This window comes from Euprymna scolopes, chromosome 19 (assembly GCF_053919585.1).
Source record: "Euprymna scolopes isolate OS-2025 chromosome 19, ASM5391958v1, whole genome shotgun sequence".
Classification (NCBI taxonomy): domain Eukaryota; kingdom Metazoa; phylum Mollusca; class Cephalopoda; order Sepiida; family Sepiolidae; genus Euprymna; species Euprymna scolopes.
The window spans coordinates 61,192,206-61,211,710 of NC_136500.1; the positions used below are offsets into that span (position 1 = coordinate 61,192,206).

General features: G+C 31.5%; 1 protein-coding gene across 14 annotated transcripts in view; it reads right to left on the reverse strand.

Moving 5' to 3' along the window:
* LOC145303656 (MAP kinase-activating death domain protein-like) overlaps positions 1–19,505 on the reverse strand; it is a 602,561-nt gene that overhangs the window by 211,983 nt on the left and 371,073 nt on the right. For 8 of the 14 annotated variants that reach the window (XR_013873756.1, XM_080145231.1, XM_080145228.1 and 5 more), the window contains 5 exons: positions 19,148–19,213; positions 14,622–14,733; positions 11,668–11,854; positions 8,969–9,166; positions 4,063–4,171 (listed from right to left, as the gene is read on the reverse strand). Coding sequence is in view for 13 of the 14 variants with exons in the window: in XM_080145231.1 (XP_080001357.1) it covers positions 4,063–4,171; positions 8,969–9,166; positions 11,668–11,854; positions 14,622–14,733; positions 19,148–19,213 (672 nt within the window). In the remaining variant the exon portion in view is untranslated. The remainder of the gene's footprint in view (positions 1–4,062; positions 4,172–8,968; positions 9,167–11,667; positions 11,855–14,621; positions 14,734–19,147; positions 19,214–19,505) is intronic. The other 6 variants (XM_080145234.1, XM_080145239.1, XM_080145233.1 and 3 more) reach the window with 1 other exon arrangement.

Consider the following 19,505-nt stretch of genomic DNA (forward strand, 5'->3'; position numbering starts at 1 on the left):
AGAGAATATCAATAAATTATTAACATCTTTAGTTCGTATTTTAAAAGAAATTCAAACTGAGCAGAAAATAGTAAATTGAGAAAATGAATGTTATTTTTTTTGACTGCATATGACATGATGTCACTGCATGTCATGAAAAGTAAAAAACAAATAGCATTAATTTTTTCAGAATTTATTCTTGTTATAACAGAAATAAATATTTCAATATTAACACACACACACATATATATAATACTTTCTCAACATTTTGTTACTGGGTTTTATTTTCGATATATGCATCGATATAGCTTTCCAAAAGCAATAATGTTTGTATAATAAACATACTATATATATATTATATATATAAATATAAAAACACTAAAAAATGTGGGTGTACCTCAGGGGTTGATCTTTGGACCTTTATTATTCTTGACATTCATAAGTGTCCTCTCTGATAAAATTGTCTCTTAGATGGGTATATTTGCTTATGACACCATGCTTTATACCAGGCATGAGGGGAAAACAGATGAACACATATCCAAGGCAATGGCAGAAACCCAAGAGGAAGACCTTCAGCCTGTAGTGGAATGGGACAAAAATGGATGGTAACATTAAATGCTGCCAAGACTTAGCTTTTTTCCTTTAATAATTACAAAAAACCTCTACCACCGATAGCCATGGCTAATGATACATTACCTGAAAGTACTTCATTCAAACTCTTCGGCTTAACGTTCACAGGGAGCAAGAGTTGGAACAAATACATTGAGGGAATTACCGGGGATGCTGCAAGGAAGGTGGGCTCTCCCTACTGTGCTAGAAAGTTACTTTCGCCTGAGAGTATCTTGTACCTCTACAATGCCACCATTCGCACATGTATGGAGTATTGTTGTTACATTTAGGCTGGTGCATTTGCTATTAGTCTCTCACTCCTGAACAGGGTTTCAAAGAGAGTCACCAACCTAATAGGTTCTGACTGTCAGCTAAGCTTCAACTTCTGTCCAATCGATGAAATGTAGTATCCCTCTGCCTGTTTTACAAGTATTTTAGTGGTAGATGCTCCAACTAACTACAAGCCCTTGTGCCTCCTTGACAAGCAGCAAAATTCCACACCTACACGGTAGAGATCCTCAGATGCCAGAAAGCCTTCTATTCTAATAGTTTCTTCCCTAGGACTGTTAGACTTTAGAATTCCCTTCCAGGTTCTTGCTTCCCTGATTGTACTGACACGCAAAAGTTCAAGTGTAATGTAAACAGACATCTTACTGCTCAACTCCCTACATAGTATTCTTGCAATTTATGTCCCAGATAGTAGTCCTCTACATGAAAGTGGCACGGTACCTTGTTTGGAGTGAAAATGAAGTAAAAAAAAAATACCAATAACCATGTCTATTCATTTAAAAAATTATTCAAAATTTATACAAATATGAAAAAAGACATTTACTGAAATCTATTGTTTATATGTACATGTTTTGGAGTTAGAAAATTAACATCAATTAAGCATAAACCTTGAAAGTCTGACTATTAATAATAAATACATACACACACATATATGTAGTATAATTCAGTGCTATAAGAGATGTCATATGTGATCGCTTCATAAACCTATGTTATGATATCATAACATTGGCAGAAGATTTGATTACATTTGTTATCTCAAATCATTATGTTCACTGAATAAATATAATAATATGCACACACATATATATGAATATATTAATATCCTTTAATCTTGAATATTTTAGACTGAGTGGAAGAAAATATGAAATATTTTGAGCTTGTACAATCCTTGTAAGTTGGCAATCAAAAATGGAATCTACAACAAGGTGTATGGTAGATTAGTAAAGATATTGTAGAAATCATATTAAAAATATAGATGGATTTTGTATTAGTTAAACATCATATATAGCATTATTGGTTTTAGATGAAATTATGAACTTCACATTAGAGTCAAAGAAAATGGTAAATGGAAATTCATGATCGATAATCAAGATATGACTCGAAAGTAAAGAGACAGATTTTCTTTTTATGATCAGTAATCCTGATGGTGATCAGATGATGAGTACTGACTGAAAATTCAGAAATTATGTGCAGCCGAATATTCTTGGATTATTATAAAGATTTAGCTTTAGCGCCCATGATCCTTTTTGTAAGATTACAAGAACAATTAACCATATTTCAGCAACATAAGTATTTTTCAAAAATATCTATAATTAGTCATAGAGATTGAAGTGTCTTGCAAATATTACATTACTGTCTGATGTATTTTGGCAACATTAACGTCCCAGTTTTTAGTATGCCGAGAAAATCTAGATCCAATCAGTTTCATCTATTAAATTAAAATTGATTTGGTAAATAGTCCTTATAACCAGCCCACATTTATAATTAGTATAAATAAATGATATGATTATCAAATAAATCTTTAAAAGTAATTTTAGTATCAAATAATATTGGTTTAACAAAAGATTTTTTAGAAATAAAGAAAAAAAGATTTGGACACTTATTGGTTAAAATAATATTGAAATCAGTTCTAATAACATTTAGACAGACAATTTGTTTTCCAAACAAAATCTTATGAACACTTAATTTTCTGCATTGCTTGTATTATGTTTTTACAGGTAAAAATGACTTGAGAATATGAAGAGGTCAGGATTAACTAGCAAAAGACACCATCAATTAAATATTTGTTAATACCAATACAATATGATAAAACCAATCCTACTTAGACAATCATCAGATGAATTTGTATCTCTGTTCCCTAAAAGTGAGGTAAACCCTGTTGCTCTAATCTCTAATAAGGACAGGGAGGGGCATATGGAAAGTTGTCTGGAGAAGCTTTAATATTTTGAACCATGATTTACTAACACTGGAATTAGTTTTTATTGTGGCTGTTGAATTGTTTAATTGTAAAATTGAACTTAACAGAATCCAACATAAATATCCATCATGTTTTTTTTTTGTAGGAAACAATGGCGTTCTAAAATAACCTTTTTGAAGAAGATTCAATTGATTAGCTAACTTACAATGGCCTTGCTTTCTATTTTATTCACATAATCAGTCTCATCACATTTTTGACATCCATTGTTAACTGGTGCAAACTTGCATTTAAATATGCTTGTAATTTTATCCCTTTTCTCATAGATGCTCGAAAAAGACTGAGTTTATTAAAGATTCATATTTTGTTTCCCAACCGTTTTTTTTTTAAATTATTAATCATTTAAAATATGGGGAATCTGTTATATCTACATTTCATGTAGACTCAGCTTAGATCATCCATTTGACTTGAATTAATGATGTCAAAAGTTTGTGTCAGTCATTTCATGGAGAATTATAACAGTATGTCTGCATACTAAGATAACCTAATGATAAACAACCTAAGATAAACTGAAATTTGATTCATCTAAGTAGTACAATTTATGCTTCCAGACAGCAATTAAGTTTCAAATGATACATAAACCGATAGAGTACTGCTCTACAAAGACAGTGTTTCTCACTTAATTTGCAATGATATATGTGCATCTGACTTCGGTTTTAGCAGTCAAATGTGAGCAGATAAAAATTAAATGTACAACACACGTCTTCTTTAGGATTTCCATAGACAACTACTAAGAAAACAAAAACAAAAAATTAACTGTATCTGGTCATCTATTAATCTGATAATTTTCATAAAAAGAACAAGTTTCAATTAATCTTTAACATATAACTTAAGCTAAAAGTCAAGTAACTGACACATTGTGAAGTAAGTTATTAAAAAAAAAACATCATGTCTTTTGGAATTGATAATAATGAAACATAAAAAGGATGATGAATTTAAACATAAAAATAAACATTTACAAGAAATACAAAAAAATTGTAGAGAAATGTAATTATCTTGTTTTTTGTTTTTTTTTAGCTACATTTCTTTTTAACAGGTCAAGGCAGTGTAGTGAATATCACATCTAGAAAAGGTATTTAAGTGCTACCAAGAACCAATAAGAGCTCAAAACTGAATTGATATCTACATATAAGAGACTTCCAGGCAAGGTTAGTGCTTAAAAGCTGCCTACAAGCATTCTAGAGCAAGGAAAACAGTAGCATGCCGCATACCAAGGGCAGCCACCATGTGCTCCTCATGCAAGCTTCGGGCCTCAGGATTTGGGGGTGAGTCCTCACCTTTCGATGAAAGGCTTTCTCTACTTCCATAAGGCGATGAGATCTGAAAACAAAACAAAAATAAGATAAGAATTTTGTTTCTTCTATAAATAGTATCGTCATATATTATTTGGATTATTCGGACTTATGTTGAATGTAACTTATGACCTTCTTCAGGTTAATCTTTTCAAGCTTGGGAATCTATAAGGAATTCTGAACCTAATCAATTACTTAATTCGCAGAGGCAGTTTGTTCCTGTTCTGTCAGCCATGAATAGATGGAAGTGTTAAATGAGTATTTTTTTTTTTATTTATCCAATCATGGCTGATGAAGCAAGAACAATCTATCTCTGTAGATTTAAAAAAAAAGTCAGTCTGAAATTTCATAAAGATTCCAGAGTTCAAAGATGTACCTGAAACATTGTGAAAACAATATTGAGAATCGTATGAGAATAGTACTCCGAATAATACAAATTATCAATTTATCTTCAGTGTTGTTGTTTCAAGTGTACTATTTCAAGGTTCATGAGAAATTTTCATTATCTGACCAAGATAGAATAAATAGCAAATAATAAAAAAAATAATAAATTCTGGATATTATATGAACCAAAAGGCAAGAGAAGCGATTGGTTAAATTATGGTGTTTGAAACAACAAAAGTAAATGTATTAATTGGATGATGCAATAATATTCATATTAAAGACCATTTTTCAAAGAAAATTTGAAGCTGATTAACAATTTTTTCCCCCCAAAATATCTAAAAATTCAGCAATCTTCTTTGTACCTTTTTGGAGACCCTTTGCATGAAAAACATTAATCCGACTCAGTATGAATAAAAGGAATTCGTTTTCATGTTAAAATTTCACAGGATGATACATTAGATAGAAGAGTTTAAGTTAAAAAAAAAAGAAAACTTTTCAAAAATTTTAGATTAGCAATAAAATATAAAATAAAAGATGAAATAAATTCTTGAATAACTATTTTCACCTAAGAATATTTCAAATAAATGTATCAAGAAGGAATCGTTTGAGGAAGAAAACAAAAATGTTCAGGTGATGTTAAATATTTTGACACAGATCACAAAGTTGGATATTTGAATTAAACCACATATAGTAGCAAGCAATAAAAAAAAAATTAAAAAAAACAAAACAAAACAATCTCCTTGAATTAACAATTGTCATTGAAGGATGAAGCAGAAATACAAAAAAATGGTGAGATATGAAAATAGTTAAGTTTCTGTTTTTTTTAAATGCTAATTGATAATTTGTACTATTTAGATTATTCAGACTATTGGACTATTGGTGTAACGGATAAAGTACTAAGTAAAATAAAATTTATAGTGACACTCTTTTTAAAGTTGAAGGTTCAATCCTCAGTACAAGCGACACTAAGAATACAAATGAAAATTACTTAAGACTTCTACCTGATCATGGCTGATGGAACAAGAGTATGCTACCCCCTTGGATTAAATAAAGAGTTCTGTTAAAAATTCTGTATAGATTCCACAGAAAAATTTCCGAGTTCAAAAAGATGCACCTGTAGAGGTTGAAGGTTGCACCAACTGAAACATTGTGTGAATCATACTCAAAATGAGAAGAGACATTCAAATAATACAGTGAAAAATAGTTGTTTCAATCATCGAGGATTCTGTAGACGCCATGCAAAGAAAACAGCTGGTAATCATCTGTATGGAAAAAAGTTTAATAAAAGATGGTTGAGAAGAGGCAGAATATCAGAGAAGAAAATTAAAGAAAGACCACATATGAATGAAACCACTTTTAATATAAAATTAAATACAAACTAAGCAACTCCCATAACCGAGAATAGTTGCTATGAATTCTGATAGTTTAAAATACCCCGATAAAATTTCCAAGAGGAACTTATATACAGCAGATCGCAAGAATCTCATTTGTCTTTTGTCTATTTTGAAATCAAGATAGAAACTACTGGGATATATTTCGCAAATGGATCCAGAATGTCCAGCAAACAAAGCCATGGACTTATCAAGAAAAGGTAGATTCTCAGAAGTCAACCAAGAAACACCACAATCTTAACATTAAACTAAGATATTAAAAAATCAAGAGAGAAAGATTCCACTTTTTCTTTAAAGAAATTAACTAAAGAAAATCTTTAGTAAAACTGCCAACTTATAGAAGGGAAAGGATGTTGGTAAAATATAATCAGTATACAATGTCACTGAAGACAAGAAAACAAATTCACAACTTTAAATTGGCAAATCAAATTGATCAAGTTTTGATGGTCGTGATCATTGTCAAATTTGCTATAGGCTAACACTTACTGGACAACTCAGAATATGCAAAGAGTTTGGCAAGTATTGTTTAAAAATGATCAACATTGCATGATTTCCTTTTCACTTCAGTCTTGCCACAAAAATCTAAAGCTGAACTTATATAAGCAAAAAGGAATTTGTGTTCACGTTAAAGTTATCCAAATAGTTTGCTATCCTTTGTCATGAAAATATTTTAGTTTAAAAATTATTCTGACAAATTTATTTGAAAAGTTGTCATGGAAAAAAATCTATCCAGGAATATTTTTTATTTTCATAAAATGTTCTTTTTATTTAACATTTGTGCTTCTTGGTCTTTTAGCTAGGAGCAAAATGTAGCATTTGTTCTGAGACTTCACTCCATTTCTTCTGTATTCAGGTAGTGCAGGACAAGTCCTTCTAGACTGAGGCAAATTAAATTTTTGTTTCGATTCAGAGTGACCCTTTTAGGGAACTAGATTTTCCTTAACAATTTATTTATTGTGGACTATTATTCTCATCTTTATTAGTTGTTGTTTCACGACGTTTCGGCCAACTATTCCTCTGGCCTTCGTCAGATTAACATTGATATAAATAATGCTCATCTCAATAATGAACTACAATTAAAAAATAATATATGGATTTTCCTTGTTAAAAACCGACCTTGTGCCTTACTTAGCTCTCATGGGGAGGCAAATAAATAGGAACTCTTAAGTTGTATCGGCATATTAAGGTAACTTTAAACTGACACTTTCATTTTCTTATACAAATTTAAGATATTTATTATCCAGCAATATGTAATAAACTAGTAAGAATGAGACATGTTTTAATACTGTAATCCTTACCACGCTTATATATTAATGCTCTTAATTCACTGACAGATGTATATGACGTCATGCCACAAGGATGAAATAAATCATTCATTCTGATTGGGTAGTAAAATAAGGAAGGCAATTCAAATAGAAATTAATACACAATAGAACGATCAAGAAATGTAAACGTTTTATTTCCATTTAGTTAGAATAATTTTTTATCTTTTCAATATTTATTGCTATTGCAGAGTCAATAGCATTGTTTATCCCACCTTTTCTGAACTGACAAACATTTAGAAATAATCTCCTGTAACCAAATAAATTTGTACTTAATAAAATAATTATTAAAATAAATAAGGAAAATATAATAGAGATTCTGTACTTGCATGTTTCTAACTAAAACTAAGTCAGTTTTTACTTTATAGTCTCAAATTTTTATTTTCTGACTATGGCCGAAATTTAATACGACCAGATATACTTTTGCTAGTCTACATATTAAAAAAAAAAAATACTTGCCAGTTTTTAGAATTATCTAGTTAAAACTCCCAAACTAAAATGTTTAGATGGAGAGTTTTAGATAAAATACCTGTTAACAAAGATTTTTTCAAGATAAAAAAAATAAGTAACAATAACAAAATATCAAAAGTTAAGGTAAGCAAATACGTATATATTTTAGAGGTCTTAATTTTGACTTGGCATATTACTTATGCTATTTTAACATATTTGAAAGATATTTATTTAAATAAAAAAGAAATGAAATTGTAAAGAATTATTCTGTTACTGCAGTCATTTGCATATTTTTATATTGTTCTGCCAAGCTTTCTAATATTAATTAAGTAAATGTTAAATTATTAGCTAACAATTAGATAAATGTTAAAATAAACGTTAACAATTAGATAAATACTAACAATTAAGTAAATGCTAAGTAGTCATGGGTCGATTCCGATATTTTTCCTGATTCCGATACAAGTACTGATTCTATAGTAAATACCTGATTTCGATTCTTAATAAATCTCTACATATTTAACTATAAAGTTGCTATTTTTTTCTCGACTACTGTAAAAACATGTGTTGAATGTGCATATATTTTCTCAAATGGAAAAATACACATATGGGGGATGATCTACAGACTTTAATTTTACTGGTCGGTTAAAATCAATAAATATGTGTCATTCGATTATTACTACAAGCAGTGGAAGATTTTATTTTAAACAAAATCACATAAAAGAAGATAATTAAAGGAATCGTTTTTGGCATTGGAAAATAGGCTAGATTTTTTCTGATTCTGATATCACCAAAAGTCCTGATTTTTCTTATTTCTGATTCCGATTAATCGTCCTAACACTAATACCAAGTAAATGCCAGCAATTACATAGATGTTAGCAACAAATGTCAATATGAAATGAAAAGAGGAAGTTCCATGGGAGTATGAAATTCCCAAGCAGTCCCCAGTCACATGCATATCCCCGGGGATATGATGGCATTAGGTTTTTGAAGCTCTTGCAGGTTGATGCCAACGTCCTCCTACATACAGTGCCTTGTATTCCCAAATTGGTCACCCATTTAATATTGACCAGGATCAACACTGCTTAACTCTGGTGATCAAACAGGAACTGGTGTATCAAGGTGATTATGCCATATATTATGCCAATAATCAAATCAACATTAACAAATAGATAAATGTAAACAATTAGATAATGTTTTTTTTTTTTATCACTGCTATTATTCTTTCTAAAATGAACAAGAAAATGAGGGAAAAACGAATTGTATAAATCTAGCCCTTACCTCTGGAGTGACACTAGCTTCACTCTTATTGCTGTTATTGCCAACTTCCTTGATCCAATAATGTGTGTGCAAAATTTCAAGCACCATAAAAGCACTTGCCATCCCTCCAAGGCCATGATTTTGATAAGTGTATTCAAGGCCGTGCACCATTGCTTTCAATGTTGTCAACATACCCTTGAAAACCTGACGATTAACACACTAAAAAAAAAAAAAGAAAGAAAGAAAGAAATATACTAATTAGCTGTGGAATAGAATCATTTATGTACAGAAATATTATACTATAAATAATCGATAAATAGATGTTACCCTGTATTTTTAGTGTCAGCTGAGTCTTAAACTTCCACTGGTACCATGTAACCCAGTGCTGTCTTATGGTCGGGTCGTCGGCGACTAAACCGGCCCCCCCCCCCCGCCCGGGGTAACCTGGGTAAGGAGGGTGTGGGGACACCCAGCAGGACCAAAAACAAGACCTATCAAAGGTCGGATGAGCTTCTTATGAGCCAACGGCCATCTCCTGCAGCCAGAGTCGGTACCAACGTATCGACCTTGTCTTTCCTTAGGTTCTACTGGCTCTGGTCAAGTGCCGCTTGTGCAACGCATGAGTTTCTTCACCCAGGCTCTCGCAATGGTGGAAGATGGTTACGAGTTAAAAGTCTGGTCAAATTGACGTCGCGACCAGGCGCTTCGGATCCTCTGCAACGGTGGGAGGGGCTATTTAGCTCTAGTCGGTGGCTACCACCTGCCTCAAACCAGGCAGCCCCTGGTCAGTAAGGTGCTACCTCGTCATGTCCGCTGTTTCAATGGGGTGGTCAGGCAATCATGGACGTAAATCATTCACCTGTTACAAATCACAATTCAAAGACTACTCTCCGACTTGGAAGTTGGAAAATTCGTACACTGTGCCCGGGTTTCACTCATGACCCGGATCTCAACCTTTGTGCACAAGGTCTGCCTCGTAAGATCGCATTACTTGACCATGAACTTGCCAACTGTCTGTCGACATTGTCACTCTACAGGAGACCAGATTGGCTGGAACTGGCTCCATCTCGGAAAAAAACTACATTTTCCTCTGGACTGGCAAAGCAGAAGAGGAACATTGCATCCATGGAGTAGGTTTTGCAGTGACAAACAAATTACTCAGAGAACATGTAGTCGACACTCCGGTCAGCATTTCAGAGAGAATTATGACACCCTGTATTTTCAAGTATAGACTTGAATTTCTTTTATTTATATTATTCATATTAGGAAAACACTGTCCATTCATGAATTTTTAATTTCTTACAATCCCATTCTCACAGAAGTGACGTCACTAGTCTCTCTTTATCATTACTTTTATGGAAAATGCTTTACCGGGCCCTAATCTCTGGTTCACCCATGTAAAACATTCACAGCAAGAACTCGCTTTGCTATTATAGTTACGTTCTTCTTTTATATATCTGGCAAAATTTAAAAAAATAAAGCTTCTTAACAAAGGCTTTCCATCTGTGGAACACAATTCTGCAGTTGTCTTCAAACCCAATGTCAAAGGACGTGGATTCCATGAACAAAGTTTCTTTCTTAGAACTTTCTGCTTGTGGAACTATTCTGTTTGTCTGCTTTCCAACTGACTACAATATGGTTGTCCTCAAGTCCAATGTAAACAAGTTCTTGATGAGCCGTCTCCTTAAGTAATCCAATTTACCAGATTTCCATGACTAACGATTACTATGTGATTGTCCCAATGACTACTGTACACTCATTGACCCATATCCTCGAGTGGCCTCCAGACCTTGATAAGAGAAAACTTCTGTGAAGAAAAAATAATTCTTGTAATATACTACCCTCACAAGTAATCAAACTTAGTTCATTCCATCAATCCTTTTCAATCCTTGCATGATGTCCTTCATTTTTCAACTGGCTTCCATTCTATCTCATTTGAGAAGCAGAGAAGAATTTTAGTTGAACATCTATGTATTTTATATAAAAATCAAATGTTAGCCCTAGGAAAGAGCTCTTTGACATTTGAGAAGTAATTGCAGTAAAATTAGAAAAATAAAGAGACAAGAAACCTTTTTTTTTTAAATTTAAAAAAAAAATGGTTTTTATTTTTGAAATCCTTTGAGATGAAGCTTCATAATTTGTGTATTCATTCTAGTTGCGGACTGTAATCCTCATCTTCATAGTTGTTCCACCACATTTTGGCCAACTCATCCTCTGGACTTCTTCAGGTGATTAACCGCAATAGGATAGGAACACTGAGTCTTGTAACTTATTCCCAGTAATTACTATCTTCCACAGTTGTTGTCTCAACACATTTTTGCCCTTTGGCACAGTAGATAGAGGCGTTCAGTCTCTATGGTTTCAGGTAAGCACTGTCTGAAGATAGTGGTTTCAATCCTACACAAGCAGACCAGAAGATTAGTTGGCCAAAACATAGTGAGATAACAACAACTATGGAAGGCAGTAATTACTGGGGATAAGTTATGAGATTCAGCATTCCTATTCCTATTCCATCACGGTTAATCACCTGAAGAAAGCCAGAGGATGAGTTGGCTGAAATCTGGTGAAAGAACAACAACTATGAAGATGAGGATAACAGTCCACAAAAAAAGAATGCAAAACAATCTTGTTTTATTAAATGTTGAAATGTGATTCCTGATTTAAATGAGATATGTCGACAGCAATAGAAAAAAATTGTAAAAGAAAGCACAACTACATACCACATCTTCGATATGTTGGTTATCATCAGTCAACTTTTTATCAAGGTTTTTGTTGAGTCGACTGACCACAAAATTGCGATAGCTCTCGTCTTCCATTAGTTTTTTCAGACGACTAATCTTCAACCAACTGACGCCATGTCCTTCAAGGACTGAATTGATAACTTCTTTCAGGAAAGATTGATTTTCACTGAGAGAAAAATGAAAAAAAAAAAAAGGAAACAAAAATAAAAATACAATTCGATAAGTTCAAAAACAACATTAGATAATTGCGTTTTGGACCATCAGAGAATTATAAAAACATTTACTTTGTATTCTTTGGATTATTCAAATTACTGTTCTCATCTTGAATGTTATTCCCATGTTTCATTAAACTCTATACAGCTAAAACAAAATTCAAAAAAATTAACTTCATAAAAAAAAATCATTTAAGTCACGTTTATTTAAATTATTTTAAGTACAAAAATATTTAAATGTGTCGATAACACTCATTATCAATCTATTTACTTCATATTTAAAAGCACATTTACAATATATTTACATTTAAATAAATGAAACTAATAGAACATATAAGTACATTATCATAATACAAAAAACATTAATTTCTTTATCTGTTGAATTATCATGTTTCATAGTTTATATAATTATTGGAAGATTATGTATGAACTATTTATTCACTATTAGAGCCAGGAATGTGAAATTTGATAGTAATGATCTCCTACTTATATGGATTGTTCTAATAGAGGCATGTATGCTGAGAGTTTGGTACCTCCTGATGTACTCATCTCTTCCCAATATTATATAAATACTAGACTACCCATGGCTCGTGGGGTCAGTATATGTTATAGCTAGCTATGAAATAGTCACAATACAGAATTAATGCATAAAAGTGCAAGTGAGTATACAAAATTAATGGATAAACACGCAAAAATTGAATGCACATAGGTGCGAAAAACAAACATGGCGACCAGTGAAAACAATATGAAATACATTGGATAATAAAGGTCTTAATATCATTGTCCTTAGATTGAATGAAACATCCTTTATATGAGAGGAATGGAATCTATTGGAAAAAATTGAAAAAAGATGAAAAGAAAAAAAGTACAAGGAGGGAGCATGCATTGTACAGGTCAATCCTACTTGTTTTTGTGTGTTTTAACAGCCTTAAAAACATCGGGAAGTAATAATTAAGTAATATTTAATCGTGAGACCTTTCCAAACAAACCTTTAAAAACAGGAGTCCTCCCCCCCAAAACACATACGTTTTGAAGTGTTTCTATGTATTTTTAAAATGTTTGGAATTTATGACCCCACCCCACCCTGCCAACAAACTTGAAAAAATACTAACGATTGCATGTCTCGTTCACCTCTTCATGGCCAAGAAGTGGGTGCTCATTTTACGTTAAATTTATATAGGAGAGTGATCCCCACTCTAGAATATTAAATTTTAATTATATTTAATAAATTCCTTATTTTATATTATCTTTAAAGATCGTTGAAACATAGCCCCAAAAAAGTAGATTTTGATTTTTTTTAGGAGGTAATATACGTTGGGTTGGATCGTAAAAATATATTAAATATTTTTTTAAAATATGTAAATTGATCAAGTAGTTTTTTGTTTTGTTTAATTTTTTTGACATTAGAAAAAATATTTGTTTTGATTTTTGTTTGACTTGACAACTTGACAATGAAAATACAATCGCAATAAATCATTTTAAAAATTTGGGATGCTAAAAATGTGCATGGTTTTAGGGAGAAATCTTTTCCCATATTATCAAAAGCATTCGTGAACAATATTTGTTAAAAAAAATTCTGTTTATATTGTTTAAAATTAAAAATAAAAACGTTTATATTGTTTAAAATTAAAAAACTTCTATTCATATTGTTTAAAAGTAAAAATAAAATGTTTATATTCTTTAAAATTATAAAAAGTTCTATTTTTCATTTTCATTTATGTATATTGCTTAAAATTTCCGAAAAAAGTACTGTATATATTGTTTAAAATAAATAAAAAGTGTTTATTATTTAAAAAAATTCATATTGTTTATTTTAGAAAAAGAAGTTCTGCTTATTTAAAACTATTAACTTTTGAAATACTGATATTATTGCTTACATAGTAAATTTATATGCCAGGAGTTAGGAAGTATGTTAGCTGACTATAACCAATCAAGTATGTACAGGAGAGACCATGTGAAGGTTGCCAACATCCATAGTCAGTGGAGCTATAGAACCGAAAGGATTCAAACAGGTCTTCAGTCAATGTCACTGCCACCTCCCCTTTTTCTATTGCTATTAGGCTTTCATTAGAATCACTATAAAAAGTTACACCTCAAAAGTTTTAGTGGCATTTACCGAATAATTTTTATTTTTATGTAAGAAATTTAAGATTAGTTCAATTATTGAAAAACTATGAATGATTAGTAGACCTATTTTAATAACAAAACCATAAGTCATAAATCAATTAGAGGATGTGCCAAAGTCTTATTTGCACTTTATTTCTCCATATTGTATAAAGCATTCCTGATGTTATACCATGTTGATAACGCTTGATGTGAAATTTGGCATAATGTTTACTGTTATCAAACAGTATCAGATTCACACATCAAATTTAGGAAAATTGAAAGTTGAAATTGCATCAAAATTTCAAGATCATATAAGACAAGACTTTATTGGCTACAATATGTATCTAGTATTAAGTCTTTACAATGAAGAGAACCAAAGTCATTGAAAAAAATGTGAACTTGATCTTTCATCTAGATATTCTAAAATTAAATCAGTTCTAAGTTAGATCAAAATCTATATTTTGACCAAGTTTGGTGACGATTGCTCAAATTTGTCCAAACATAATGGCAAATCAATAAACTCAACTAAAACCATAACCTCCTTGGTGAAGTTAACAGAAAGCATTTGAAATAAAACGTGAAATAATGGAAAACCTTAAGCATTAAAACTCTTACCTATTTGAATTGGGGCGGGATTCTGTAGATTGTTGACGGGTCATTTCACGAGGTCGCCGATTGGTCGTATGTTTTACTAATCCTGATTTTTCAACAAGAGCTCGTCGATTACCTGAAAACATAAGAATATTTGATCACATGAATTCAAAAACTTTCAATTTTACTTAATTTTTTTAAAGATTCTAATTTAACTCTAATTTTATTTACAGCACAATAGTTTAGTTAGAATTTTCAGACTTTTTTTAAGATGTATGATGCAACTTGCAATGTTTATTTTGTTTTATTTTATTAAGTTCGAGTAAATAGCACTGAAATGTTAGTGTATGAATATCACAGAACAAAAGAATGCAGAATAAAATATAGTGATCAAAATAAAGTTAAAGGTACTTGTACAAAAGATACAAAAACATTACAATTTTTGGAAAATTGTTAATTTCAATGGTAAATATTTACTCTAAAATACATTAATGGAGACAGATGTTATTTGTTTTTATTTGCAATATTTTTTGAATGAATTCAATCATTTATATGAAAGTGCATTTTTACCTAAATGCGAGTTGGGAATAATTTTCCCTTTTGCCAATTTGGTAACCCCAAATGGGGAGCACCATATATATTGTTTTTAAAATATAATTATCCACTGACACATGTTTCATCATCTACGACTCATCAGAGTGGCTGAATCTAATGGATACAGTAATTCTTGATATAATTGGTTTTGTATTTCTGTTTTATGGCACAGTAACTTTTTTTTTTTTTTTTTTTTTTTTTTTTTTTACACAGTGATCACCACTTATCAAGGTCCGGAAGCTACTCAGGGATAAGGGTTATTGCAAGTACATTACGTTAGTGTGGAGATTTGATGAAGTGTTTACTTAAGGGGGCGGTTCATTAGGAATTTGTTAGCATTAGACTTGAAGACATCCAAGTTGTAGTCCGGTGGGAAGCAGGCAGACGGAACAGAGTTCCACAGGCGTGCAGTTCTAAGAAAGAAGCTTTGTTCATGGAATCCACGTTTTGATTTAGGCACAGATAAAGAGTGGGGGAAATTTTTCACAGTGGATTCGGCTAGACGGGTGTTTTTCGTGAAAGATTGGCGAGGGGGGACCAGAGATTGGAGTTCAGACGAGCACCTGCCATGGAAATAACGATAAAACAAGGATAGGATTGCAACGTCTCTTCTGTGGGAGAGAGGTTGCAGGGTAGAGAAAAGGGCATCCCTGACTAAGCCACGAAGTCTATGTTGTACTCTGTCAAGGCAGGATAGGCTGTTTTTTGCAGCTCCTGCCCAGATATGGCAACAGTATTCCATCCTTGGACGTACTTGGCTTTTATATAGATAGAGAATTGCATCAGTAGTGAGATATCTTCTGGAGCGGTAGAAGGATCCCACCATCTTTCCAGCGACCTTGGCAACAGACTTGATGTACGTGTTCCATTTCAGATCAGGAGTAAAGGTCAAACCCAGAAGCTTGTCAAAACACAGGGCCTCACCCAGACGAGAGCCGTCCATCACAATTGATGCCAGATGGGGATCAGAGCGTTGATGATGTAAGGACTTTTTTTAATTTATTTTAAAATACAATGCTTATTGAAACGGTTATTTCTATATGGTTGATTTAAAACCAGTTACTTGTTCATCTATTATCATTATGTAAAACTGCAAGTTCATATCTTTCCTCACATTATTAATGTATAATTGAACACAATAAATCTGATAGGATTTGAACCCTAATTAGCTTATCCATCTTGTTTTGGTATAGCATTTACTCTGGGCTGGTTGAGTTGGCTTCATCTTTTATCTACATAGCATCTCTAACACTAACAACCCACACATGGCAGTTTTGTACAAGCTTGATTGAGATAGTAAGTGGGTATGCATTGATGAAAACCAACAACTTGCAAGCCAGAAATTTTGCTGAGGTCTTCCTTGAAGATAATTGCTCAAGTTATCAGCTTTTCACCAACGTGTTCACACCCATTAGGTAGTGAAAGTTGGAGGAGAATGTGTCAGACCAATTTCCTGCTTAATGACGATAGTATGGCAGATGAATGATGTTACTGCAACAGTGCAGAAGAGAGTGGTCGCAGATTCAATTGTTAATGCAGGCTGATTACTGATCTTGATCGATATGACAGGATGTTATGAGGAGAGTGGAGTTGAATACTTTGAGCTTCTATAAATCAGCAAAATATTCCATAATTCACAATGTTATTTATTAGACAATCACACATTTACTTGATATAATGGAGTTAAAAGAGTTTATCACTTTAGAGAGAGAGAGAGAGAGAGAGAGAGAGAGAGAGAGAGAGAGAGAGAGAGGAGTTAGTTGGACAAGAACTTTGGAAATTTTAATCTATTCATGTTAGTAACCTGTTAGGAATATTTACTGCAAGAGACATTGAAGACAGAGTGATTAAAATGGCAGGGGGGCATAGCTTATAACTCAGTATAAATCTAGATTACAATTTATCACCTCAGAAATTAAAATTGTAATCAATGTAAATTATCAGTATTTATGCAGAATAGAGACCATATTTTTATCAACATATCGTGGGCAGATTATATAAACTACTTAAAGATGAACGTAAACTTTGTTTTTAAATATTTTTAACTGAAAATTATAACCAATGTGTAAAACGCTAGCAAACAAAATATGCATAATTATCATTGAAAACAATCATTGTATGGTAATTTCAATGCAAAAACCATACTTGTACAGTTTATAGACTGTGTTGAAATGATATTATTATTGAGAAAGCTATTTTAATATATATAGGGGGGGGGCTTTTTAATTATTCTGTAATTTCACTTAACAATTTAATAAACAAAAACATACCATTTGGCAATTGTTGGCTGCTGCGATTTCATTGGTTAAGCATTTGAGCACTTTCTGGTGGGTTATGTAACCTGCCTGGAATATGCTGATGCTAATGCAGTTCCTATAATGTGTAAATACCAAATTATCTATGACCTATGAGCTATCAGTCTTAAAAGGAAAGTTTACTTTTAATAATTACCTTTTTTGATAATATATCTGAGATCATATATATATATAATTACTTCATAACATGATTTGTTTTTCTTTTTAATTGTTAAAATATGTGGAGTTGCAACATTAGAAAAAGTATTTGCTAAAAACAATTTTAATTTACAACTTGGAAAGTGGAATGAGAACAAGCGACTCTTGCAGACTGAATATAGGCTTCAGTTTAAATAATTTTTACTATGTCAAAAGACATAACTTTGCAAGTTGGAAAGTATACTTTTATTAATTAAAAGAAATTCTCTAAGCCTTCAAAATCATAGTTTTTTCATATATATCTGTGTATTTATCTCTATATTGTAATCTATTCACATTTAATCGCTAGGGCTGTGACAACAGAATATTCTTTTCATTATTTTGACTCTCAAGTATATATCCGACATAGTAAGACACAGTCAATCAACCGAGAACCACATCAGTCTATATATAAACATATAAGATATTAACGGATATACACTCAATAGTCAAAACAATGAAAAGAATATGCTGTTGTCACAGCTCTATTAATCACACATGCATGCAGATATATTTTGTCTTGATTAAATCTGTTCATCATTTTCTAAAAAAAATGTTAACAGACTTTCACAAATCAGAGTGTAAAGATAAAAAGGATTTCTAATGTTTCAACATGAAAAGGAAAAAGAAAAAAAATATATAATTTTAAGAAGTAATAATCTTCCTCAAAAAATTATTTTAAAAAGTAATAATCCTCGACATCTCACAAATAGTCAATACACATATTAGATACTAGCTGTTTTAACCCAGCATAGCCCAAGAGTACTTATATTTTTATGTTTTATCACATTGTCAGTGAACACTGAAAATTGAGAAGTACGAAATTATTATTAATCATAAATCTTTCAGAAGACTTGAAATTCTAAATTTGCCGAGAGAAAAAATTCATTTTTGTTTCAAACTTTTCAGAAAAATTGAGATTATTATTAATTTTTAATTATTCATATGACTCACGATCTTAAAAAAAAAAAAACCCAAAACTTTCATTTTTGTTTGACATTACATAGAAAAATTGAAGAATCAAATAACAATTTTAAAAAATTTAGATTGAAATTAGTCTTTTATATGTTTGAGGATTTAATGAAATAAAATATTTTTATAATTAAAAAAAACAAGAAACTATTTATACTTTCATTTTTGTTTCATATTTTAACAATGTTACAACATGAAATAAAAATAATACTAAAAAATAATACTCCATATCTCAGAAAGTGTGAAATGAACAATATATTTATTAGAAACGAAATTACTTTAGAGAACAAATGAAAATATTCATTTTTAATGTTTTATTATCTGAAATATTTTTTCACAAAAGTCAATTGTCCAACGGAGTTAAAAAAAAAAAAAAAGTAAAGGTGCTACAACAGATTAACTGCAAACAACACCGATTGCAATTTGAATAATTAGTTTGTGTGCTCAGATTGTCATGTGAAGTGTGGTAGGATTATCGGATATATGACTTACCTAGTGGTGCAAATGGTTTAGCTTGAGGCCTACCCTGAAGGTTTGGCATAACAGAGCGATTATTTCCTAGGGGGAAAAGAAATGGAAAACAAGGCATTGTGAATACTGGGGAGAAGGAATAAACATGCATAAGAAGGAAAGATTTATGTTAGAAATATACAAATTGCACAATATGCAGTGGGGAATGATGACAACAAACACACAACAGTTATATTAAACAATGTCAAGATTTAAAGTAAAGGTATTGAAGAACTGTATGTGTGCATGTGTGTGCAATAATAATAATAATTATTATAAATAACCACATGGAACCACAAGAAAACTGAAGTCATATAATTTTCTGGTGTAGAAACTACTC